The 24,251-nt window shown below is 50.3% G+C and overlaps 8 protein-coding genes across 8 annotated transcripts; 6 read left to right on the forward strand and 2 right to left on the reverse strand.

Moving 5' to 3' along the window:
- Positions 1-2,802: 2,802 nt before the first annotated feature.
- BO82DRAFT_54973 (uncharacterized protein) lies at positions 2,803-3,317 on the reverse strand. The gene is made up of 2 exons (XM_025641325.1): positions 3,297-3,317; positions 2,803-3,205 (listed from the first exon to the last, which is right to left on the reverse strand). Exon 2 carries the CDS (start codon positions 3,117-3,119, stop codon positions 2,901-2,903), a length of 219 nt encoding a protein of 72 aa, XP_025497158.1. The 5' UTR covers positions 3,120-3,205; positions 3,297-3,317; the 3' UTR covers positions 2,803-2,900.
- A 2,404-nt stretch (positions 3,318-5,721) lies between these two features.
- Positions 5,722-6,149, forward strand: BO82DRAFT_54976 (uncharacterized protein). Its single transcript, XM_025641326.1, has one exon. It carries the CDS (start codon positions 5,769-5,771, stop codon positions 6,039-6,041), a length of 273 nt encoding a protein of 90 aa, XP_025497159.1. The 5' UTR covers positions 5,722-5,768; the 3' UTR covers positions 6,042-6,149.
- A 943-nt stretch (positions 6,150-7,092) lies between these two features.
- On the forward strand, positions 7,093-8,248 carry BO82DRAFT_397513 (uncharacterized protein; the record flags this gene model as incomplete). The annotated part of the gene is made up of 2 exons (XM_025638937.1): positions 7,093-7,220; positions 7,285-8,248. 2 exons carry the CDS (start codon positions 7,093-7,095, stop codon positions 8,246-8,248), a joined length of 1,092 nt encoding a protein of 363 aa, XP_025497160.1.
- An 808-nt stretch (positions 8,249-9,056) lies between these two features.
- On the forward strand, positions 9,057-10,525 carry BO82DRAFT_350066 (NADPH:quinone oxidoreductase family protein). Its single transcript, XM_025634046.1, has 2 exons — positions 9,057-9,314; positions 9,374-10,525. Exons 1-2 carry the CDS (start codon positions 9,282-9,284, stop codon positions 10,382-10,384), a joined length of 1,044 nt encoding a protein of 347 aa, XP_025497161.1. The 5' UTR covers positions 9,057-9,281; the 3' UTR covers positions 10,385-10,525.
- A 1,269-nt stretch (positions 10,526-11,794) lies between these two features.
- Positions 11,795-14,171, forward strand: BO82DRAFT_350068 (NAD-dependent malic enzyme). Its single transcript, XM_025634047.1, has 8 exons — positions 11,795-12,023; positions 12,097-12,318; positions 12,408-12,611; positions 12,667-12,795; positions 12,844-12,977; positions 13,028-13,294; positions 13,367-13,734; positions 13,806-14,171. Exons 1-8 carry the CDS (start codon positions 11,946-11,948, stop codon positions 14,144-14,146), a joined length of 1,743 nt encoding a protein of 580 aa, XP_025497162.1. The 5' UTR covers positions 11,795-11,945; the 3' UTR covers positions 14,147-14,171.
- A 644-nt stretch (positions 14,172-14,815) lies between these two features.
- BO82DRAFT_360660 (uncharacterized protein) lies at positions 14,816-15,680 on the forward strand (the record flags this gene model as incomplete). Its single annotated transcript, XM_025636776.1, has 2 exons — positions 14,816-15,063; positions 15,137-15,680. The coding sequence occupies 2 exons, from the start codon at positions 14,816-14,818 to the stop codon at positions 15,678-15,680; spliced, it is 792 nt and encodes a 263-aa protein (XP_025497163.1).
- Positions 15,681-16,900: 1,220 nt separating this feature from the next.
- BO82DRAFT_397516 (putative extracellular serine-rich protein) lies at positions 16,901-17,645 on the forward strand (the record flags this gene model as incomplete). The annotated part of the gene is made up of 2 exons (XM_025638938.1): positions 16,901-17,434; positions 17,547-17,645. The coding sequence occupies 2 exons, from the start codon at positions 16,901-16,903 to the stop codon at positions 17,643-17,645; spliced, it is 633 nt and encodes a 210-aa protein (XP_025497164.1).
- A 345-nt stretch (positions 17,646-17,990) lies between these two features.
- BO82DRAFT_370747 (uncharacterized protein) lies at positions 17,991-23,798 on the reverse strand (the record flags this gene model as incomplete). Its single annotated transcript, XM_025637234.1, has 8 exons — positions 17,991-18,015; positions 18,075-18,732; positions 18,813-19,676; positions 20,019-20,023; positions 20,135-20,772; positions 20,846-21,199; positions 21,269-22,689; positions 22,766-23,798. The coding sequence occupies 8 exons, from the start codon at positions 23,796-23,798 to the stop codon at positions 17,991-17,993; spliced, it is 4,998 nt and encodes a 1,665-aa protein (XP_025497165.1).
- Between the last annotated feature and the right edge of the window lie 453 nt (positions 23,799-24,251).

Below are 24,251 nucleotides of genomic sequence, written 5' to 3' on the forward strand. Positions count from 1 at the left end.
ACTAGGTACGGAGTAGACCAAAAGGGTCGGCCAGTGGGAAAGAATCAAAGTGAGGACCCTGGGGTGTAAATCCAGTACAGTAGTACATTGGTTGTGTGGTTGCGTGATTTGAGACTCACTCACTCACTCACAAACAATCAAGGTTAAACCTGTTGAGCTTCCAAGCCGAAAGCTGGAACCATTTGGAGTCGTACCAAAAAGACTGCCACGCGCTCGGCACAACGGCTGTCTCCAAGGCTCATATTTTGACTTTATATCGATAGGGTAGCATAGAGGAGATTGATCAAGCCTATCACATCCAGCCATCACTCCATCTCTGTTCACCTGACTTGTGGCCTTGGAGTGGGTGGAAGTTCCACTGATCAACATCGAAAGCCAGAGCAACGGCAACAGCAACAGCAACAGCAACAACAACCTGGGGTTTGGTCTCCACCATCGACACCGAGTTATAAACGGAATTATCTGAGACGAGCTGGAGCCGTGGAAAAGGCAGGCTGGATGATTGACTACTAGGTAGCCCCTTGTCTGTCTGCAGTCGGTAAAAGCAAAGAGAATGGAACATGGATGAATCAACCTCTACAGACGGCGTGGAAGCAAGAGGCACAAGGCAATCCATAGGTGACTTAGCCATCGAAGCTTCAGCGTATTCCGAATCAGGAAAAACGCCCGTTAGGCCCAGTCCTCGGTTCAAACTCTATATAGGAGGAGGATGAGGCAGAGGCATAGGCACTGTTCCTGTTGTATACTCCCGCCCGACTCCACGCGCATAATGACTGCACTATCGATCTGCTGTGCAGTAGTGACCAGTACATATCCAGATCTGTTCATACTAGTATGTGGGGAAGAAGGAGGGTCTCTCGAGGCATCCACCTGAGTTGGAATACTACTACTACGTATACTACGTACAGTACATATTACCAACGTATGTACTGCACATCAAATCGGAAGCTTAGCCATTTCAATCCTAGTAGGTTATAGTCACGAGTTCACAATTCCAATAGAGAAGCATGGACTCGTCCCCAAAGGGGTAATGGAGGGCAAATCAAGTAGTCTACTCCGTACGGGGCTAGAAATGGACTGATCCCTGCGAGGATCTGCAAGGCAGATCTTCCATCGCGGGGATGAGCATGAACTGGGCCAGCTTCTCCAGGTCAGGGCAAGGCGGAGGATGACAGCGATGGCTGATGAGTGATATCAGTTCACAGAGCGGGCTATCACTAGGCGATTTGTAGGCAAAGAATACTTCCCAGGTGATCTCGTAGCGGATGATCTGTCTGGCCTAGCTGGGTACTAGGTAGTTAGTTTGCCTTGTTTGAGAGATTTGCATTGTGTTGAAGGGAGGGTCGGAATTACTTCGGTTGTCCAGTGTCGGTTGCACTTCCCGCCGGAATAGCCTGAAAGAGATGTACTGTACAGTACTAAGTAGGCCACGGCGGATGGTGATCAAGGCATGACTGGAGAACAGTGCTATGTAGATTATGCAGAATTGAAGCGCCTCAGCCAAAGTTCACATTCGTTGCTTTGTACAGTACAGTACATTGATTGCCCTGGGAAGGCCAGCCAGTGTCATCCATCGCATCATCCAATTGCCCACGTGCGCAACTGCGACCGTGGGTCGTTCTCAACAGTCACTGATTGAGGACTTCCAGCTTCTCCGCGGATAAATGCGATGCTGAAACGGTTCTGACAAAGGATCGGGGAGGATATGCTGCGAGCAATCAGTCGGCGCCGTTGGGTTCTGACTCCAACTTTTGCATATTGCAGCTCATAGCTTGTTATTCAGCACACCGCTCATGGTCAATCCAGGGAAAGGCGGAGGCAACTAAATGGGCTCCTCGGAAAACTTCGGTATCTCGGATGTCGGACCTTCGGCAGCTGGTAGTCTCGGTACGGATGGCACGGATGTTCAAAATCCGGTCGTTGACGCCATCACCCAAGGAGAGTTATTTGAGTCAATGTAGCGAGGCGGGGGCAGAAGAAGCTAGGAAGAGATATGCTGAAAAGCAATGTAGGCAAGATTGAGTCTACCCGGTAACCGGACATCAAGATAGTTAAACACAGCATGTAGTGACCAACTCAACTTTCTTATAAGCAAATTGAATAATCAATGAAGTCACCCGGATTGATAGGAATCCCACAGCTGCAATTCTGTTTCTCCAGAATTTTCAACCCGTAAATACGGTATACTCACCGTAGTGAACATCAAGTGACTTACCTACTTAGAATTACATCTGACTAAATTATCACTTACCAGGAGATTGCGATGACATGTAACCATCAGACTACGCTGTCAGCATCTTGGAAGGCGTAATTATCGGTTGCTCTGCTGTGAAGTATTAGTGACAGCGACCTGTCAACTTTTGCTTAATCGACCAAAACATTTGACATGCAGGCCCGGTGCCCCTGTTTACTGTAATGTGATGTGATGTAAGAATTCAAACACAGGGCTTCCTGCAATTCTGGCTGTCTCATCAGCTGCTGCAAGCCGGGAAGCCTCGTCCTAGGCTCAGGAAGTGTTTGTAAGTACTGTACATGATTCTGTCACGTTAACTGCTCCATCCTACGTACTTTGGTGAATATCCCCGGCCCCCACTCTCACCAGCCATAGTAATGGGCGGGTGAAAATCATCCGCGTGACGAGTATAGCATACCTGCCCACTCACGGGTATCTTTGTACATACACAGTACTCTCCTTGAATCATGAGCTACCTGGTACGCCAGTACTACGTTTGGAGTAGGCTAGACATGTTCATGTAAAGAAAAAGGAATAGTACGCACAAAGGTACTACTGTAAATCTAGTTTCGAAACACTCAATCTGCGACCAAGAGGACTCTTTCGCTACGTGGGTTCTTCGGTTATCAGCGCTTTCATACGCTGTAGTTATTTACGCGCTCCTAAATTAGACACTTGCAGCAAAGCAGAGTAGGAAAAGAACCCGAAGAGAACACAGAATCCCCGTGTGGAGTTGGCTGCAGGCACGAGGGGACGAATGTGATCGGTCGTTTGTCGGGGGTAAATTAAAGGCTGAAGCCAGGAAGTATCGTCCAATCCTACTTGAAACCGCCGCGGTCGACCATGCCATCCAAGGTTTGCAGCAAACAACCAGAGGTTTGAGCATGACGTATCCGAAAACAATGACGAAAATCGATCGACGTCAACTTATCTCAGAGAGAGAGAGAGAGAGAGAGAGAGAGAGAGAGAGGGCTGAATGCCAGACCGCGGACCGCAGACCGCGGCACTGTATAGTTAGATCGGGTCAAGGAAAGTCAAGTTTCGTTTCGAGCTATTCACTCACAGTAAACGCCTTCCAAGAGATGGACTGCCCCTTTCAGGAATTGTGCTGGTAGAGAGCGAAGACCGAGGATTGAACGCCACTGCTATGCATTGGCACGCTTGACAGACCGGCGGTGTCTCCTTGGACTGACTAGACTGGGGAAATCCTGGAAGACGAGACTATCGAGGTTTCCTCGACGAAGATCAGCGGGAGATCCACCAGCACGACACTGATTTGCTCTTGCCCACTGCCTCTCCAGATCGATCAGTAGCGGTCCGAGTATGAGTAATTTGGATATATATGACTCCACCAGAGGAATGTAGCGGAGCTGATTCCGGTAGGTGCAAGTGGAGAAGGATGATCTAGTAGTCTGGTTGTGGCTTCGGGGCTGAAGGGCTCTAGTCCGGCGCACCATTACCCTTTCGTCGCCTGGCAGGCACAGACAGTAAGGTACGGAGTGCTGGTCAGTCAACGGAATCGAGATCGAGTGTGAACCACATTCCTCTCCCCAAATTACCCTGCCCCCCCCGAGGTGGGTTAGAAGGTTGGCCTGGTCGATGCTTTCTTCCGGGGCGTTTGCCCTTCGAGTGTTAGCCAAAGTCACTTGCAATCGTCCTTTCACCCGAGTCGGTTCTAAAGAGGCCAAAATTCGGCATAGATTCTCTTTCGAAGCCGATCGAACCCTAACAGGGTTTCAACGGCCAGAGTCTGTTTGAATTGTGGTTCCCAAGGAGCGCCATTAATTCGTTGGCTCTACACATTTCTTTGCTAAATAGATTAAATTGATCAGTCTACAGCAATAATGATGATGATGAAAATAGTCACAAGAAGATGCTTTATTGCATATACATAGAAAGACCACGCACGCTAGCCGAGTCCATCGACATGACATACATGCATGCATGATTTGACCCGACCTGAGACCTGCCTACAGCAAGAATTTTATTCTCTCATTATTCTCTCACATCAGGCAATCGGCAATGAAAGCCCGGAGGGTGTCAATGTACCCCAGTCGCTCCGATTTCCGTCAACGAATTAGTACATACACTGCACTAAGTCAGACTGCCCTATCTATGATTTTTGTTTCGACCGACTTTCTTGAGCTTGCCCCGAAACGGAAAGAACAGGGTTGCTGTTTTTGTCAAGTTGGAGGTAACCGGAGTTCTAGACTCCCACAGGAACACTGGTAGGTCGTCTCATCGCCAGCGCGCTTTTGTACTGCACTGTACATGGTGCTGTGCAGAATAAGTTACCGTAGAATAGTATAGGACCTACATATTTCCCGATAGATTTCATGGCAATCATCCACATAATCAGTTGATTAGAGGTCATGGAATCGCATGGATCAGATTGCAGTGTCAATCTCCGTATTCTCGAGTTTCACCCTTCACTCGGGAATCGGAGATCAGACCGTCAAACTCGTGCTACACCAGAGTTAAGGTCCCCATTGTTGTCAACCGTGCATGGCATTGAGAGTAAGCTCATGGTAGCCTCCCATCTGTCGTCCCCACCTACGCACACCATCATCCAATTATCTCCCCCGCCCCCATTAAGGCGCATCTCAGACTAAGGAAGATCTCTCCATTCGGGCTTCTGTGCATTGTCCACGCTCTACAGACAGTCGAAGAGACGGAAATGCCTCTTTGCATTTCTCATCTACCTGCCTTATCCCAATCAGGCAGTTCGACAGATGTGCCAAGGTCTCGCGCGGGTTTAGTTCTCCTGATGCTTGGGAGGGAATCTTTCCCTAGTTCTTAGGGCCAGAGGGACAAAGTCCAAGGTCCCGACTCCGCTAAGTAGCCTAGAGGGATCGCCCTCGATGGCGAACAAAGTGCCTGCTAGTGCCATGGTCGGGCTTAGATTACATTGATTGTGCACACACGTGATTTTTTCATGGCTCACTCGATCCCTTTTGACTGGACAGCTACCCTTGCCCAACTGCCTCAATTTTGTTGTCTATTCTTATCTCATCGAGATCGATCTCTCGCCTGGGATTAAATCTCTCATAGTGCTTGTCGAGGATTACTCTCTCACTCGACCTGATATCTTGTAGCCAAGTAACCAATAAAATATCAGGAGAGGAATGATTCTTATATTCGTTGGATCAATCAATCCAATAGGGAAGAAAAGGAGAGCATGGCTGTGGAGAGGCGACAGAGATCCGCTAGTTTGACATGGGAGAATGGTGGTGCTATTCCACTGGCTTATGGAGGGGGAAGACACGGGTACTACTCAACTGACACATTGCAAGGACTATCAACCAAACCATTAAGCACAAGAGACCAGGTGAAAGAGAGATGCGATAAGCACATCGGTTGATTTGTCGCTTCAACAATTCCACTACTGCATAGCCAGAGGATAGCTAACCTGTATGAGAGAAATGCAAGTACAGTACTTTTTTTTTTATCCTTATATTGTACGGTGCAGGACGGATGGCATGTAGCAGTGAGCCCTCAAATGCGATAAGCAGAAAAGGTGAGTGATTGTTGCCCCATGTTTTCTTTCTGTCTCTTGGTCCACCTCCTTCCCAGATCGCCTCCAACATCTTCTTCAATTCATCATCATCCTCGTCCTCAGCTTCGGCTGTTGCTTGTACAGTCCGTTACCGGGGGTCAGTCAGAACCGGGGATCGACCCAGAAAGCTTACTTGCAGGGCTCAATGCTCAGCGCATTGGGGGAGTGACAGGACCCGAGACAATGGACGTACCATCCGTGAATCTCCATGACCATCACCGCCATCCCTCGAATAATTCTTTTTTTTTCTAAGAAAAAGGAAAAGAAAAAAAAAAAAAAAGGGAAATGAAAGGGGACAAAAAAGTCAAAGGTAAAAAAAACAAGGGGAAAAGGAGAATTAAAAAATGAAAAAAGAAAGTCTTTTAGAAGAAAGAAGTCCGGCCGAGAGGGAGATCTCCACCCGCCTTGGCTCCCAATCACCGTCGGGGGCTTGATGCGCGTTCCTTGGGCAGCGTCGATCTCCCATGCGTTCGTTTGTCCAGATGGGCACGAGCTTCCTCCGCCAGCTCCAATTTCCTTCCATTCCTCCCCGTCCCTTTGCCTTTACCATCCTTCCGCCACCCAAGATTGCCTTGGACTCCGTACCATAGCCCTCTTTCACTTTGCTTTTCTTGCTCTTCTTGCTCTGTTCTGTTCCTCATCATGTGGGCTTTTAGTCAATCCTGCCCTAACTCCACCATGGCATCTTTTTCTCCAGCACGGGTTCCACTCCTTCCCCCCTTCCCCGTTTACTCTTAGACTTTGACTTTTAGTACCTTTCCTGACTTTAGAATTTTGATACACCTGTGGTTCACGGTCTCTTCCATCTTAGGACCTTTGCTCCGTACCTTAAACCATGCTCTGGTACAGCTGTCTCCAACCACTAAGCCTATCTTGCACATCAAGTCACCTCCGTCCTAACCATCCCCACCTACTTGCCCCCCCCCCTCTCTCTGAATACTAGGTAGTTAGTCTTATACTCATGTACTTATAACTATCAGACTATTGCCCTGTTCTAAATCCACTCTGTTCGTGCATCCGCTCCAGGCATTCGTTCTTTCTCCGCTATAACGTGTTCTGACACTTTCTTTTCACTAATCCCATCTCATCGATCTCTCGTTGGCTGTTGCTCAATTACCTTGAACTTACTTGACTCCCTCTCAAGTGTATCCCGCTCTACACAAACCTCCAACTTATTGAACTGTTCCATACCCCGATTCACGAGGGGAGCTTCGCCTTTTCTCGAAGTTGGCTCATTCTTTCCCCATCAACCTCCCAGCGTCTTGCTTTCCCCAAGAAGGAGTGCCTCGCCAGAAGAGCAGAAATGAAGAACTCGATTCCATCTGATGTGTGGGAGAGGAAGAAGGCCCTTATCGCTCAGCTGTACAAGGATGAGGAGTGGCCCTTAAAGCAGGTGATCAAGAAGATCCGCTCGGACGACTTCAACCCAAGGTGAGCTCTAGTCTCTATAATCCCCATGAAATAACGAAGTATTAACACCCTTGTTCGCTTTCAGTGAAACCCAGTTGCGAAGCAGATTGAAGAAATGGCGGGTCACCAAGCCTTCCCGCCAAACCCGCAAGAAGTCGAACGATAGTCAACAGGAGGGGTCTGGCGATGACAGTGGCCGTGAGGGCGGCTCTCCCAAGCATCAAGCCGCCATTGTCTCTCCCAAGTCTCGTGCGACTGCAACGGATCTTTCTGTGCCCGAATCAGATTGGTTCATGACTGGGTCTTTTGCACCACAAGAAGAGCTGCCGGTCACAGTATCCCTTGATCACGCCTGGGCCCCTGTACTGGCGCAACAATCACCATTGAACCAGCCTAACAAGCAGAGGGACGCTTCTCATGCTTCGATGACTTCGCCCTTGCTAGACGATGTGATGGTCAACCCGACTGCGAGTTTGGCACCCACTTTCCAGGAGCATCCTTATGGTTTCACCACCGAGTCTTGCATGCAAACACCCGTGTCATCGTCGGCCCCAGCTGCTCCAATCCAATGGTCAATCCCTCAATGGTATTCGATGCCCATTGCGCCTGGCGCCCAATCCCCCGCGATGCCATTCTATAGCTCAGCACCGTTGAGTCCTCCGATCGACCCTGCTATGCAGCTGATGTCTCCTCCCGGGCCACAACGGGTATATACGCCACAAACGCCACCGACAGCCAATATCTCAAGACAGCAGTTGTCTGACTTACATAACGATGGCGCGCAATTATGGAAGCGTACCATGTCTGCCCCTTATGTCCAGGATACCGCTGGCGGTCATCCGAGACTGAAACAGAGAAGCATGCAGTCGACAGCGGAGGACAGAAAGGGATCACTCCCCTCCAAGGCCACAAGTCAGCATAACATGGGCCTGATGACCCCTCCGCCCTCGTTCTTCCCTCACGGGCAGCATCCCGCTATGTGTGCGCCAATCTACACCTATCCGGGGACCGAGACTCTTGTTCATCGACCACCCAGCATCGACTTCTAAGATATCCGGGCTGTGGTCAATGCCTCATCTCACTTGAGTCTCGAGTGACTTTTTAGTGACCCTTTCTTTTCAGTGAGGCTCGCGCATTGGAGTTGCACGTTGTTTCTTCATGGTCCCGTTCCTCTCTTCTGTTCTGCTGCCCTATCTTTCTGCCTTGCTTTCTTTTTCTGTATTCAGTCCATTTTTTCTCCTTTCTCTACGTGGGCAGTTGGATCGGTGTCACGTATACAAGGGAATCCGATACCTGGCGTATCGGCTGGTAGTACCGATGCATGGAGTGAGGTGTACTGGTTCTAAAGATATCCACTACGGGTCGAAGGAGTTCGGGAGCGCACGTATCGAGGGGTTTCTTGACAATGGGTCTCTGGGATGGAAGTTTCTTATATCGCATTGAATGGGCTATATGTACTATGTCTGCTGGAGTACCTTCTCGGAGGTTGGGGAGAGAAAGATCTGCAGCCTTGACGGCCAGACAAACGCCACTATGAATGTTTTATTATGGGATGTATATATGTACTGTACGCAATCTACTTAGTTCTTAATCTAGCAAGCTCAAACTTTTGAAAACTTCAACTCTATCTGATATTCCTTCATCTACATTCATGTTGCCTTGTAACCCCAATTAGCGGGCTTGTTTTCGAAAATACTCGCCAAGATTCTTCTGGTACGGTATGGGGATGGTGCACGATGCCGCCGTACCTGCCTTTGCTGGAACAATATCCGAAGGCGGACCTCGGCACATCTAGGCCAGCGATAAATTAGTGGGGAGGGGAGAGCTCGAGCTGAACTGTCTCTCACCCTCCTCCTCCGCCTCCTTCTCCTCCTTCCGCGCCCTTTTCTCCCGCCTGCAGCTCACCTTGCCTGGACTCAAGTCGCCGTTTGCTAGAAGAAGAAGAGCATAGCATACAAAATTATATATTCTTGTTGATTGAGATTGCTTCCATTTCCCGTTTGCTGGTCATTCCCGATCACACCCCCGTCTTACAAATAGTACTAGCGACGCATAACCGAATTCAGCTATTCGACCACCATCATGAGGGCCATTCAGGTCGCCGAATACGTGAAGGTACATGAACCCAGTCTATCGCCAAGTGCCCGTATGTCTTACTGACTGCAACAACCAAGGGCCCGCTGGAACTCGGAGTTGTTACACTTCCTACTCCTTCCCCATCCCCGACGGACTACCTGATTGAGATACATTCGGCGGGTACCAACTTCTTCGACATCCTACAAATTCAAGGCAAATACCAACATCAGCCTCCACTACCCTGGATCGGAGGTTCGGAGTTTGCGGGTACGGTGCTGGCCGTGCCCACCTCTCCTTCCACGCCGCCACGGTTCGCTGTTGGCGATCGAGTCTTCGGCGCAACGCAGGGTGCCTACGCCACTCATGTCCTTGCTGCCGAACAATCCCTGCTACCTATACCAAGTGGTTGGAGTTTTGAAGATGCTGCCGGCCTCTTTGTCACGGCCCCCACATCCTACGGGGCCCTCGTTCACCGGGCAAACGTCCAGGCTGGGGAGTGGGTACTGGTGCATGCGGCCGCCGGCGGCGTTGGTCTGGCCGCCGTGCAGATCGCCAAAGCCAAGGGGGCGATGGTCATCGCGACTGCAGGCACCGAGCGAAAGCGGCAAATCGCGCGACAATTCGGCGCGGACCACGTCGTTGATTACCAAGATAAGAGCTGGCCGGATCAGGTCAAAAAACTGTGCGCGCAACACCGTACGGGAAATGGCAAGATGGGCGTTGACATTGTCTATGACCCTGTAGGACTCATTGAGGCCAGCCTCAAGTGTGTCGCGTGGAACGCGCGCTTGCTGGTGATCGGATTTGCGGCGGGCAAGATCGAGAAGGTCGCCTTGAACCGGGTGCTTCTCAAGAATGTCAGTCTGGTCGGACTGCACTGGGGCCAGTACGCCAAGTTCGAGAAGGAGACGGTCAAGTCTGTTTGGGCCGGCATCTTCGACCTCGTCGCGCAAAGGAAGTTCAGGGGCACTGCCTTCAAGGATGAGACTTTCGTGGGCCTCGAGAGTGTTCCCCGCGCACTGCAGGCGCTGGGTGGAAGAGAAACTTGGGGCAAGGTGGTGGTGAAGGTCATTGATAATGAGGCCGAAGCCGGCAGGAGTAAGCTCTGAGTGCAGAGGACACCCAGGCCGAAGCCCAGTCGTCTCTACCTTACATTAAAACTTACCGGAGGTGAGTAGGAGGTAAATCTTGGAGGCGATGTAGCAAATACTATGTGAATTCCTTCTAATAACTATCTGAAGATGTCTGTGTGATGTAGGTGCGCAAGGAGTCATGCTCTCGTAGGAAGTGTTACACGCGAGCAACATGAACTATGAAGGCCCTAGGAACTTTCTCTAGCAACTGTTCATCTGATATTCCAGATGAGGGGAGCGTAAGCCCCAACAATCCAGCTCCAGTCGGCCACAGCCACAGGACGTGACATGCGATGACTGTTCTTCCGAAAGAGTCCGTAGGAGATGCTCAAACGCCCTGTTTCAGCCCGGGGGCTTGAAATACAGCGATCGATGCGAGACAGCTGGATTGAGAAAATTGCAGATATAGTACAAGTCAGGATTCCCGTTGCTCAATCAAGAGACAAACACCATCGGGCGTTCATTCTCAAAGCTGGGTTGTGTGATGCCGCACTTTGCGACCGTGATGAGCCGAGCCTGTTTATTCAAACTGCACATTGACAGTCTTTTTCGGATAATCAGCCCGCAGATATAATGTAACATTGTATTATGGATGCATAGCAAGTCGCATGGCACCACTAATGGTGGAATGGCGGAGAAGGCATGAAGGCGAGAAAACGCGATGCTCTCGCGGGTTGGTTAGATCTTTGTTTTGTTGTTGGTTGTTTTGTTTTGACAGAGGAAGGGGAGGAGACGGAAGAGGGAGGGGTGGGTGAGAAGGGGGGGAGAAGGCTCGCTTAATGAGATGAGTCAGCAAGCAACCGGCCGACTACCCGATAAGAGATAAGTTATGGAAAACATCCTGACATCAGCCATCATCAGTTCCACTCTTAACCAAGATTTGATCACAATCCCGGTTTCCACCGATGTGGAAACAAACAGGAAGTACATGAGTACATGGGCAGGTGAAGGGGTCAGTAAGGTACCGAGTAAAACCCCCTGGAGGCAGGGTGATGCGCGATTGCTATCACGCTAATCAACCCGGGGTCTAAACCAAAGTACTCAGTAATTTTCCTATGCACCTGTCCAGATGCTTAATTCTACACACTTGCAGGGTCTTCCTAATATGGTCCATAAATGGTTGATCACTTCCATGAGTCTCGACAAGCATTTCTTGGTACAGTCGAGAATCCACTCATAGATGTGGAACAGGGCTGTAATTTGTATTGCTGTGAATTTCAATCTAACTACGTCATTATCATTATCATCATCATCATTATAGTCATGTCTATCTGTGCAGACTGACAAGCTTGAGCATTATTAGCGCTCGGCTAGCCGGTTTCTAACGGTCAGGCTCGGCGTCTTGCATCATATGCCCGGCTATATTAAGCTTCCCTTAACACCCAGGGTCAATCGCAATCATAATTACCCCTAAGCTGCTCTCTAATTCTTCATTACCCCCTCAATGGCCAGGGGACCTTCGATCATAAAAACCTCACGACTGTCATTTTCCCTATCCCCACAGTGTCGCCATCTATCCTTCCAGCATACACCCAGGATGTCTGCATCAAACAAGCATTCCAAGTTCAGTCATCTGCCCCGCGCTGCCGTGGGTTCCTTGATCTGTCCTCATGAGGTATTGCACGCTCTTGGCCTATAAAATCGCGCATACAGATTTAGCAAGTTGAGAATACTGACTCTGCTGCTAGGGTAGAGACCTCTTAGAGTCCTGTCAATACAACAAAGGATCTTCCTTTCCGGAGGACGAGCGTCGGGCATTCAAACTACTAGGCCTGCTCCCCCCCAACGTTCAGACGTTAGAGGAGCAGGTCCAGCGAGCCTATGAGCAATACAGCAGCCGGGATAGTGATGTCGCGAAGAACACCTTCATGGCTAGTATGAAGCAGCAGAATGAGGTTCTGTACTACAAGGTCGGATTCCAAATTTCGAGATTATTCTCGTATATCAATATCTCAATCCGCGTGAGCAATACCATTAACATTGGCTAATGCTCCAAAAGTTGTTGGAGACACATCTCAAGGAAATGCTCAGTATCATATACACGCCAACCGAAGGTGACGCGATACAGAACTATTCGCGTCTGTTCAGGAAGCCCGAAGGGTGCTTCTTGAATATCAAAGAGCAGGATAAGATCGAGGAATGTCTTTCCAATTTTGAAAGCAATGAGGAGGTTGACTATATCGTCGTCAGTGACGGAGAAGAGGTAAGCAGATAGGCGGCTAGATGTGGCCAGAACACACGACTGACATCTATCTCAGATCCTGGGCATTGGAGATCAAGGTGTAGGTGCCATTTTGATCTCAGTCGCCAAGTTGGCATTGACAACCATCTGTGCGGGAATCCACCCTTCGCGGCAGCTTCCAGTCGTCTTAGACTGCGGGACCGATGTAAGTTGATTCCAGACATTGTCAAACATGTACTTATGTCGGCGCCAGAATGTATCCTTGCTCAAGGACGATTTATATCTGGGACTTCGACAGCCACGCGTCAGGGGAGAAGAGTATGATCAGTTTGTGGAAAAGTTCGTATCAGTTGCAAAGAAGAAGTTTCCCAAGGCATATATTCATTTGTAGGTAACCATCACCTGCAGGACTTGAGCTAGGCTGACCGTCTCTCCAGTGAGGACTTTGGCCTCCACAATGCCAAGCGCATCCTTGACAAGTTCCGTTCGCAGATTCCATGCTTCAACGATGATATTCAAGGGACGGGGTGTGTGACCTTGGCTGCCTTGATGGCTGCATTGCATGTCAGCAAGGTCAAGATGGAGGATGTGCGGATCGTAATTTATGGGTCCGGGTCTGCTGGCACAGGCATTGCTGCGCAAATCGCTGACACGATCGAAAACGAGGCGGGCAAGCCGAAGGAAGAAGCTAGGAAGCAGATATGGTAAGCACTGTCCGGCCGATCACGCTGTTCTGTGTTATCATCGCGGTGTACTGAACCATGAGCCATTTACAGGTGCCTTGATAAGCCCGGGCTTCTTCTCAAATCTCTGGGAGATCAGCTGACACCAGCCCAAGTGCCATTTGCACGGGACGACGACGAATGGTCTGGAGAGAAATCCCGAGACTTGCTGGCCGTGGTGAAAAAGGTGCAACCGCACGTGTTGATTGGGACTTCTACCCAGCCTAAAGCTTTCACGGAAGAGATCATCCGCGAAATGGCCAAGCACGTCGAGACCCCGATTGTGTTCCCTCTCAGCAACCCAACACGCCTGCACGAAGCGTGCCCCGAGGACATCAACCGGTGGACAGATGGCAAGGCCTTGATGGCTACCGGCAGTCCATTCCCACCTGTTGAACGGGACGGAGGGAAGTACGAGATTGGTAAGGAGACAGCCCAGTATTGATTGATACGATATCCCAAGCTAATGAGTTTGACCATTGACGCGATGCAGCCGAATGCAACAACTCTACTTGCTTCCCTGGCATCGGACTAGGAGCGGTTCTCTCGCGGACACGCGTTTTGTCAGACAAAATGCTTGTCGCAGCAGTCAAAGCATTGGCTTCGCGGTCGCCAGCGCTGCAAGATCCCAAGGAGCCACTTCTCCCCGACGTTCAGGACGTCCGAGAGATTAGCATCGATATCGCCAAGGCCATAATCAAGACCGCAGTGAAGGAAGGGCACGCTGAGGAGACGGGAATACCTACGGACGATCAGGAGTTGGATGAATGGGTTCGAATTCAAATGTGGGAGCCGAAGTACAGACCACTGGTGCGACCGCACCAACAAGAGTGAATAGATATCTAGGCTTGAATGGGGGTTTTGGGGGCGGGGGGGGGGATGTTGAATTCTTATTTAGATACACTATTTGGTGCAGAGTAGTACTAAGCTATGACTTTCAAACCACCATCTATGTGATACTACCTTATGCATAGGTAGGCATAATTAATCATTCGGATCGGATGCCACAGCATAGACCATCCATCCATCTTATTTGGTTTTCAAAGGTGGTGCAGTACACAAGTCCGCCATCATCACTCATGACCTCATTGGCACATTGGCACCCATCGTCATCACCCGCAGACACCCCGTCAATTGCTTCGTCTATATCCTTTCTTATGGTTGTTGTTCTAAATCCGACTGAGGACAATAGAACCAGGAACCCTAAAATAAACCCAAGAACTCTTCGAGGTCATCAACGTAGAAAGAACAAAGCTGCCGGGGGGGGGGAAAGACAAGGAAAGTCAGGCTCTTCTTTCTTCCTTCGCAACTCTTAAGTTAGACTTTGCCCAGCCGAAATGCCAAGTGAGACTTTCAACATCTTGTAATTCCTCCGTCATCAGGGATCTTACTCTCTACAGCTTTCTCTCTCCAAGTTCCTCATTAGATTCATCCTTACAGCATCTGGATCACCTTGCAGAACGCAGAACGCAGAACCTAGAACTGGGGTCGTATTTCACCGGGATGAAGTTTATTTTGTTGACGACCCTGGTGATTCTTCTCCAGGCCTTGACCACCATATCACTGGCTCTCCCGCCATCCGCTCCTGCGTCAAGAGATCAGCCTGGCTATACCCTAGAAATTGCAAAGCGTCGGGGTGGGGGAGGAGGAGGTCGTGCAGGGGGCAGCAGTAGCGGGGGAGGCAGTGGTGGGCGCACCGGTAGTAGCGGAGGGAGCAGCAGTGGCAGCAGTGGAAGTGGTTCTAGGACTGGGTGAGTTGTCTAATAATAGTGCCAGATCCCTTTCCGTGCGCAGACAAAGCTGACTTTTTTTCTGCTCTGTCAGTTCCTCTACCAACGTTGGAGGCTCAACTCGCAGCGGTTCAGGCAGACAACCAGCCTACGGGGGCGGCAAATATTATGCTGGCGGCGCGACCGCTCCCTATACTTCGGGTGCTCGTTCGCGAACGGGCATAACGCCCTATCTGTTACCTGCGACTGGTCTCGCGTTCTTCGGGTTCTGGGCATACAACGTCTACGCCTATCCATACCCCCATCATTACTATTATGTGAATCAGTCCTCGCACCGCAATGAGTCCATGCCCGTGGTCTGTCTATGCCAACAGTACCTGGAATGTGGCTGTGATGACAACTCCAATTCCACCTACTATGAGTCGCTGTTCAACGGTAGCCAACCAACGAACACAAGCATTACGCGGGTTGCCCCCGTGAATGGCACCGACTCGATCTATATCAATGGTACCTTACCCAATGGGACCACCGTCGCCGATTCCTCTGCCTCAGCTGCCGCAGCTGGACCAACAAGCCAAGTGAGCCTTTCCATCGGGTACTGGACCATCATTGCGTTGGTGGTGGGCCAGGTATTATGAGGGTCTGCTTCTGTTTATCCAGTTTCTTGCTATAGATATACTCCGTAGAATACCCCCATTCTCCTGTTTGCTACTATGTACAGTACTTTTCTGGGTACGGTCGTTTTTTTGTTTTTTTTCTTTTCTTTTTTCTTTTCTTTCTTTCTTTCCTTTCCTTTTTTTGCCTCGCTTTTTCCCCGTCTTCGAGCCTAGACTTTACCGCCTGGCCGCTTGCTGCAGGACCTGACCGACTAGACCACGCCGCGGTCAGATTAAATTAAAGGCCCAGGGCAAACTTCACTTCATCAATCTCATTCGCTATTCTCCAACCCATGTTTCATCACTCTCGGCCGTCATTGTCTCAAATTGAGGGTCTACAGACACCAATCTCTTCAACACGGGAAAACGCCTGCGGCTTCACCTTCCCAGATCTACACATTTCTTGTTCGCCGACCACTGCTCGCTAAGTTAGGTACCATCCCCATTCCCCATCTGATAATGCCGAGCTATCGAATCTCTACTATACCTACGGTAGTGTGGACGGCGTCGCTAAATAGTAGGTATTGTAATGTGAATACAACTTGGGGTCGAAATCCCGAATTGACCGATGCTGGGGCCTAATCAGTTGTCTGTCTAGGATCTTTCCTGTCAGCCCCAGCCCTAGAAATAGTCTATGCATACCGGTACAATTGCGTATACTTTTACTGGTACAATAAATAGATAGGACTGAACAAATACGGACCCAGACAACATCTAATTAAAAAAAGCCAAGCAGTGAGTGGGCACATCAGCCATCCCCCCCTCCCCCCACCCCTTTTCCCTCTTATTCTGACACTCCTACCCCATTTCCTCTTTCTTGTTTATTTTCTTCTGCAGCTTTTATGAACTGCAATAGTTACAGCAGTGCTGTTATTCCTTCTGTGCGTTGATCTGATTTTTGAATCCCTTCCTTCATTTTGTCTCGGTACACAAGAGCAGTCCCTCGTTTGCAGCTCCATCCATTCTTTCAGCCGTGTCTTTATTTCATCCGCTTAAATTATTATACTATTGCAACAAATATACGGATATACATTCCAGGGTGCCTCCAAAGTACACTGCCTTGGCTCGTCGAGATATTTTTCGGCTCCAGACTTCACGCCATTGGAAAACCGTTTGCTTGAATCAGCTGGTCTCATTCCCAGGTCACTTCCAATTTCTCAGGATAAATTGAGAGCAAAAGAAAAAACACGTCTCGAGCGACCATGTATATCTCGAACGCTCTTCTGATTGCCTGCGCGGCCTACGCACCATTTGCTACCGCAGCGGTGCAGGCCATACCTGCCGCCACTGCTATCACAACGAGCGCTGCCTATCCCGGAGTTTCCTCTACAACACCCACACTGGCTTCCACCACAACTACTTCGTCCCCACTCATTTGGAGCAGCAGCAACATCGACGCGACTGCCACTACCGCCAGCTCGGAGGTTCACCCCACAAGTTCGTCGAATCTCTCTAGCCACACGCCAACTTTCAGCCGTCACATCGCCAGCTCTGCTATCGCCAGCTCCGCTATCGCCAGCTCCGTGCGTGCTAGCTCTTCTGTGGCCGCCAGCCCTTCCTTCACCAGGTCCTATATCACCAAGACCACCGCCCTTCCCACCAAAGGTGCTTCCGCCGACACCAAATCTGAATCCGGATCCTCTACTTCCGCCGACGCAGCCGAGGCGACTGAAACCAGTGCTGCGGCCCCATCCAGCAAACTATCGAGCGGCCTTGCTGCTGGTGTCTTGGCTGCCGTTGGTCTTATCATGCTCTGAGTTCATTTGGTGCAAGTGCCTTCCTTGGAAGGTGGAGCTCGGTGTCTCGTCCTCTGCTTGAATATAAATGGCCTCTCATTCCCTCTGACAGGGGTTACTAGCTACGGTGGCGATGACAGGAGGCCATGCGGCCGTTCCGTCTACCAGTTCGGCTTCCCACCGCGCTATTGTGGAGCTCCTATACTTGTGATGGAAAGCAACAAGCAATTCAGTATTCGAGGTTTGATGTATCAACCCAGTGTTGGAAGAAATTTTACTGTAATATTCCCAAGCGGAAGCTTAGCTTTGACCAGCTTTTTGCCTAGCTTTTCACTTCATCGTGCGGTTTCAGTGATGCGGTCCAAGTCGCATTAAGTGAGTTGCCACAACGGGAAACGATTTATGTTCTGTTGACAACGCGGACATAACGAAAGATAAGATTAGGCCCGTCGAGCTTTCATGAAGACATGCACGAAGGCATAGATGACGTTAACGTAGTGTACAGTTGCAGTAAGTTGTTGCGAACAATCGCATCAAGCAACGGAGAGAACATCTTCTAGTTGCGGAATGTTGCCTCGTATCTTTTTTTAAGATTTTAGTTAGCACAGAAAGACAGAAGGGAAGTGAATGCACTGCGTACCTCTTTCCTCTGAAGGCCCAAACACCCCAGTTGCCACACGAAACATCATGAGGGTCCAGATCATTGAGATCCCAGCGTAAACTGCGGAAAATATTTTCGCCCGGTTCAAGCAGAATATCGAATTCGCCAGCACATTTCTCATGTACCCAGTTGATATCCCGTTCCATATCCCACTGCGTGTAGCCTGTGCTGATGATCGGCACCTTGGTCTCCAGTAGTTGCGGGAGGGTTTCTTCCCACTCGTGAGAGCTTGCCGGGTGTCCGAGTCCGGGATGAAACAACATGATGCAGTCCAAGTATGGATCAAAAGGTTGGAAGTAATTGGCTTTGTACATTGTGTGGAAGTAGTCAACGTAGGTCGTGATTTTGAATTGACCTCCAAGTCGGTCTTCGACGACTCCCCCGAATGGATTGCCAGGTGTCCGCTCTGGCAGTGGAAATTCGGCGTCGCGATTCGTCATACTCTCCGGTCCGACAAAAATGAGATGAATGAGAGAGCGTGGAAATATGTAGCTGAGCTGCAACCAAACCTCTCGCGGCAAGGAAGACTCAGCCCGGGCCCCTAAGATGAAAATGCGGACCGGTGGTGCCTTCAGGCGTAGTCCTCGGATATCGACACCCTCTCCTGTCTTGGGAGGGTGTAAAGTGTATCGCAAGGCTGGGGCTGGCAGTTAGACAAACATTCATAGAGCATGTGTGGGGAGAAGACGAGATGAAGAGATTGTCGTGATGACTTACCACTAACACTTTTAAGCCCTTCCACCGTAAGCCTCCCCCCCTTTCGGACATTGTAGGGACTCAGTCCATGCAGAACACTAGCTAGTGTAAGCGGATAGGTCAGCATCCTGGTCACTTGCCGCATGCTCCGGTCATCGTTGATGGCCTCAAACTCTCGTGTATAGAGAAAAGTGTCCCAGTTTGTCATGTTGATGACGAAGTTATCATCTTGAAGTCCTGGATAGGTGAACTCCGGGAAAACCCGCCCAGAATGCAAATCATGATCGTCCTCATTGATCTGTCGGATGGTCTCGCAGACCTCCAAGTGTGCTTCGAAGTCATCCATCCAATGCCCCTCCGAGCAATAGATCGGCACGCCGCAGTCGGGACATTCAAAGTGAGAGTGCGCTGGCGGCAGACTCGAGCTCTGTGGGCTCTTGCGCGTCTCTGGGTCGTGAGGAGAGATAGGCAGTCGGGTCTGCTGGTGGCTTGGATGTGGGCAGAAGGCGTTTTGCTTGATGAAAGCCGCACGCTGTCGAATGGCCGCTGCTGGTGACTGAGAGAACGAATGGAAGAGGTTGTTCGGTTTCAACAAAACGCGCGGATCTGGAAGAGTATTGGAGGTGGAAGACGGAGCCTTCTGCACGACCGACCCGAGACTTCGGGACGCAGTCGGGGGAGTCAAGGCTGTTTGCTTCAAGGTTGCTTGGGGCGGGTTATCCGAGAAAAGGAGACCTTTGCTGGAACTGCTCAAACTCCGCACAAAGGCAGGGTTAAACAGGCCATATCCTCCCTTACTAGGCAGTGCATAGTGTGGCAGGCGTACCACAGCCCGTCGGCGGAGTGCGTGTAGGCAGCGACCACAGGTGTACTCACCAGTCATTGCTGGTTGGTACAGAGCTAACATGAACCAGTAAGAACAATAGAGAAAAGAAAAAATCAAGAACGAATACAAGAAGTGGATGAGTGTCGACTTTCTTCGGCAGTGACAGCGAGAAGCAGTTGCAGGGACGGAGCTTACTGAACAGTTGCCAAGCATCCACACGTGACATTCGCGTCCTAGCAAAGTGGTGTTGAATAAGTTTTTATGCTACAGTCGAGATGCAATATCATCTGCAACCATTCAGCCATTCAGGCATGTAACATTTCAATCTTAAATCATAGTTACGGTGGGGACAACCACTTATTTTACATACACATCACTCTCCCCTCAGAAAATATCCTCACAGACACTCCAATCGTGGGATTCTCGGCACTTCCAGTAGTTACCGTTGTGTGCCCAGTACTCCTCTCCGGTGACTGGGCACTGGGCTCGCGTGAACCACTTGGGCTGGTACTCGTACCCGTTGGTCTCGCGCTCTCTGCGCTTGGCTCGCTGCTTTTCTTCCACCCGATGCTTCTCGCTAGCCGCCAAATCATATTCGCCTTCTTCCATCGCACGCTGATCAGGTCGGAGCCGTGTGTCCGTAGGAGGAAGGTGCTCCTTCAGACCATTCGGCAGAGCGTTGAGGGTGATAACGAACGGAGTCAGGTTAAATGGAATGCCGCTCGGGCGCGCATGACACTGCCAGACCAGAAGCGTCTTGGTTGATTCGGGATCCTGGCCAGACACCGGCGCCTCAAATCCGGGAGTATGGCGCGCATATATCTTGTCATTCCACCGGCCGCCAATACTCCATTTCGGGGTTCCATCTCGGTCTACTACTTTCCCGGACACCTGATAGGCAGAGGAAGCCTTCCAACCCCTGGGTTTGAAATCCAAGTAGCAAACCTCGCCGGTGGTCCAATTTTTGATTTCCATCAACCCGTAATTGTCGACCGTTGGGTTACCGGTAATGATTCCGATCACAGATGAGGTGACTTTTTTCCAAGTATATAATTCCTCTCCTCCGGATGCCGGCCGCAATCGAAGGAACCATGTCCCTAAGAGATTGATGTCGAAAGATTTCCCGTAGAATTTCGATTTGAGAGCAGACTCGCCCTATGTTTTCATGGACCAGTCAGCGAATTGACGGCAGTCACTACATTAGAGTATTCTAGAAAGAAGTACTCACATAGTAATCCCATTTAGTCGACTCAGCCCAGGCAGCGCCTATCGGTGGGTGGTGGCTGACCTGCTCAATAAAGAACCGATAGCCTTTGTCAGGCCGGACATATTCAAATGTTTCACCAAGGAGGGGATTGAAAGGCTTTGCCACACGGCCAATGGTCGATGCATATTCGCTTGCAGCATACGCAGCGACATATAACAACCGCTCCATGGAGTCGGGTCTATCAGCGGCAATGTCCAAGAGGTCCGCATATTCCAGGTCTTCAGCCACTCGTTGAAGCAACGACGTTGGCTCGTTAAAAGAGACTGGAAGGGTCATCTTCGTCATGTCCTTACCAATCATAGACTTTAGAATGCCCTATAAATTATTGTGAGCGTTTACCAATGTCGGATTTCTCATGCAGTGGGTTGTTGAGCAATCACTTACCCAGAGCGAGATTTTCGGCCTGTTGTCATAGTCCATTTTCAGCCGTTCCCTGACAGACTCATCATATCCCGTGAATGAGGGGATGATTTCATTCCGCTTGATGGCTCGAAGCTCGCTACCCTGATCTGGGGACTCCCTCCCATCATCATCATCTGTAGGTACAAATGTCAAATTCTCCACCTCAATCTCCCCTGAATCAATTGCATCAAAGAACTGGTCGTCGTCGTCATCATCGGACCCTGAGTCACAAAGGTTGCTGATCTGAGAGAGAGTTGACTGTTTGTGATTGAGCGACTGCCCTGACTCTTTCTCCGTTATCCGCGAGCCTTCGTCAACCACATCATACGTTTGAGTCTCGACTTTTGCAACATCGGAGTCATCCCTGATGGTTTGTGCATGAGAAGGAGCCTTCCCATCAACATGGCCAGTAGTAGCTGACTCTAATGCTTCCCTGAGCGCCCTTTTGGTGCGCCGACGTTTCTCTTCGGACTCACCCATTCGTGACTGCAGTTCTTCATGTTCATGCGCTATCTTGGCCATACTTTCTTCCCACATCTTACGTAAATAAGCCTCACGGTTCAGCCTATATTGCCAATAAGCATCGCGGTCCCTGGAGATCTTCAGAAGATTTTGCACTAAGCCTTGTAAGCTACTCACGGCTGCTCCGTAAGCTACCAGAGCTTGCTCGATGGCCGGATCTGACAAGGTTGTACTCGGGCTTCTCGATTGTTCCGCCTGCATTGAAGCCGCAACGTTGGCGAGGATATCAAGCTGAAGTTTAGTCGACTGTGCGGTGATATTTAGAGCATCTTTATCAGCTGGAGGTATATCGTGGCTGGATGCATAGTCTCCATCGTCATCATCATCATCATCATCATCATCAATATCCTCATCTCCATCGATGTCGGGCACAGTAGTTACATGACCAGTGAGACGGCGGACCACATTCGATGGTGCAGCATGATCCAACGAGCCGTACAATGAGCCTTCATCGTCTTCAGGGGCACTTTCTAGCGTTGTACGCGATGCATACGTGCTAAGCCGTGTGCCACTACTACTTGGCACCACGATGGATGATGGAGCCAGGGTTTTCCCACTCGATTTATTGTAGGTACTGAAGCCTGGCGAGTCTGACATGCTCTCAGGTGACCGACCCTCGGTCTGTTCGATCTTCGCTTGACGTAGCACTTCAGCATGCCTTGTCTGGCGCTTCTCTTCTTCCTTTGCTTCGTCCTTTGCCCATTGTATGGCATTGTTGAGCGTCCAGAACCAGCGCTTAGCCTCGACGACATGGTTTGCCTTGAGATGGTACTTGACTGATGACTTGCCGTGAATTTCAAAACGGGTCTTGTCCTGCGAATCCATATTAAGCCTAGCAATTTTCATATTGATAGCGCCTCGGCAAGCTGAGCCCGCATCATCTGCCAAAGCCAAGGAGCAGACATCAGGTTAGCCAGTTTGACATGATTGGAAGTGGGTGTGTTTAGCTAAATTTACCTTGATGTTTATAGTAGCTCAAGACCCCGTCCTCCAATACAAACCACCGTAGCTTATAACCACTGGTGTAATTTGTCCATTTCTTCAGATAGCCTCTCATCTCACGAGCTTCTTTGCCAGCGAAGGGAGCTTCGGCTACGCCCACCCGGCCAGAGACGCTCGGGGTCGTTGCGCTAGTTCCTAAAATGGCTTTCTCCTGTATACCACGTTGAGCCATGACAGCGGCCGGGGACTTTTTGACGATTGCACGAGTCTTTTCATCTTTGGTGACGTCTTGTGGGAGCTTACCCTTTTTGTCGCGGCGAAATGGGTCGGCACCATGCATTAGAAGAATCTGTATCAGCTTCGTATCTCTCCTTCTTGCTCCTTCGTGTAGCAACGTTCCCCCAGAGTGAATGGTAGCAGGATCAGTGACTAGATCCAGGCTATCGACATCCATCACACCCTCAACCCGAGGCTCTTCCAAAACCTTTTCAAGTTTTGTATATTCACCTTGGGAGACTAGTGTTTGAATCTCCTGGGTTTTATGGTCGATGAATAGTGACCGCGCTAGCTGAAGTTGCTGGAATATCTCTGGAGTCCGGGCAACGTCTAGAGCTGTTTGACCACCGTAGTTGAAAATTGAGTCATTCAGCGAAGGCCGACTCAGCAGCTCACGAACTACAGGACCTCGTCCTAGCTGAGCGGCCAGATGAAGGGGAGTATTGCCATCTCGATCCTGTGCATTCACATCCAGCTCTTCGCCCGTAGATAGTACATACTCCACGACTTGTGGCTCTGCGCACTGAATAGCTAAGTGGAGAACCGTCGTACCTGACAGACTGGTCGCCCCTTGAGGCTCCTTCGTCTCTTTGATGGCTTTAGAGATAGCGGTGGTGTCGCCGCTCCGAAGAATCTCAAAGAGGCGGAAAGTCCTCACCGACTGGTCCAGAGACATGCTACTGCCTTCGGCGTGCGGCAAAGAGGGAAGCTTCTCGATATTGTCGTCGTCTCGGATGGAGGTCATCGATTCTCGCGGAGGTTCGCCAGCCATCGAAGGCAACAAGTTAGTCTCCTGACGTGATTTGCGGCGGCTGGAGCTTCGCGCGGCTGGTATACCAGGGAAGGAGGACGTGGTGCTGCCGACTGGAGAGGAGGTGGAAAGGGGAGGTGACTGGGCGCGATCGCGACTGGCACTGCCCTCACGACCCTCGCGCGACTTGTCTCGGTGCAAAATCGCCAGCGCCAAAGAACTGCGGGAACGTTTATGCCTAAAGGTCGTAAAGGACATCCAGTGTCAGCACGCCTAAACTACGGCGGTCTTTCGGATGTAGGTCCCGGGCCTCTGGTCACATAGGTGACATAAGCCGGTCACGAAGTGTTGAAGGCATGAGGGTGGGCTGCGAATTGTCTAGAAAATCTATCTCGAGATGCACTCACCCTTCACCCCAATCCGTCATCACTCTCTTCTGCTCGCCGCGGCCACAATCAGTTTCCAAAGCCGGGC

The sequence above is a fragment of the Aspergillus uvarum genome (assembly GCF_003184745.1).
Source record: "Aspergillus uvarum CBS 121591 unplaced genomic scaffold BO82scaffold_2, whole genome shotgun sequence".
In the NCBI taxonomy this organism is placed as follows: Eukaryota; Fungi; Ascomycota; class Eurotiomycetes; order Eurotiales; family Aspergillaceae; genus Aspergillus; species Aspergillus uvarum.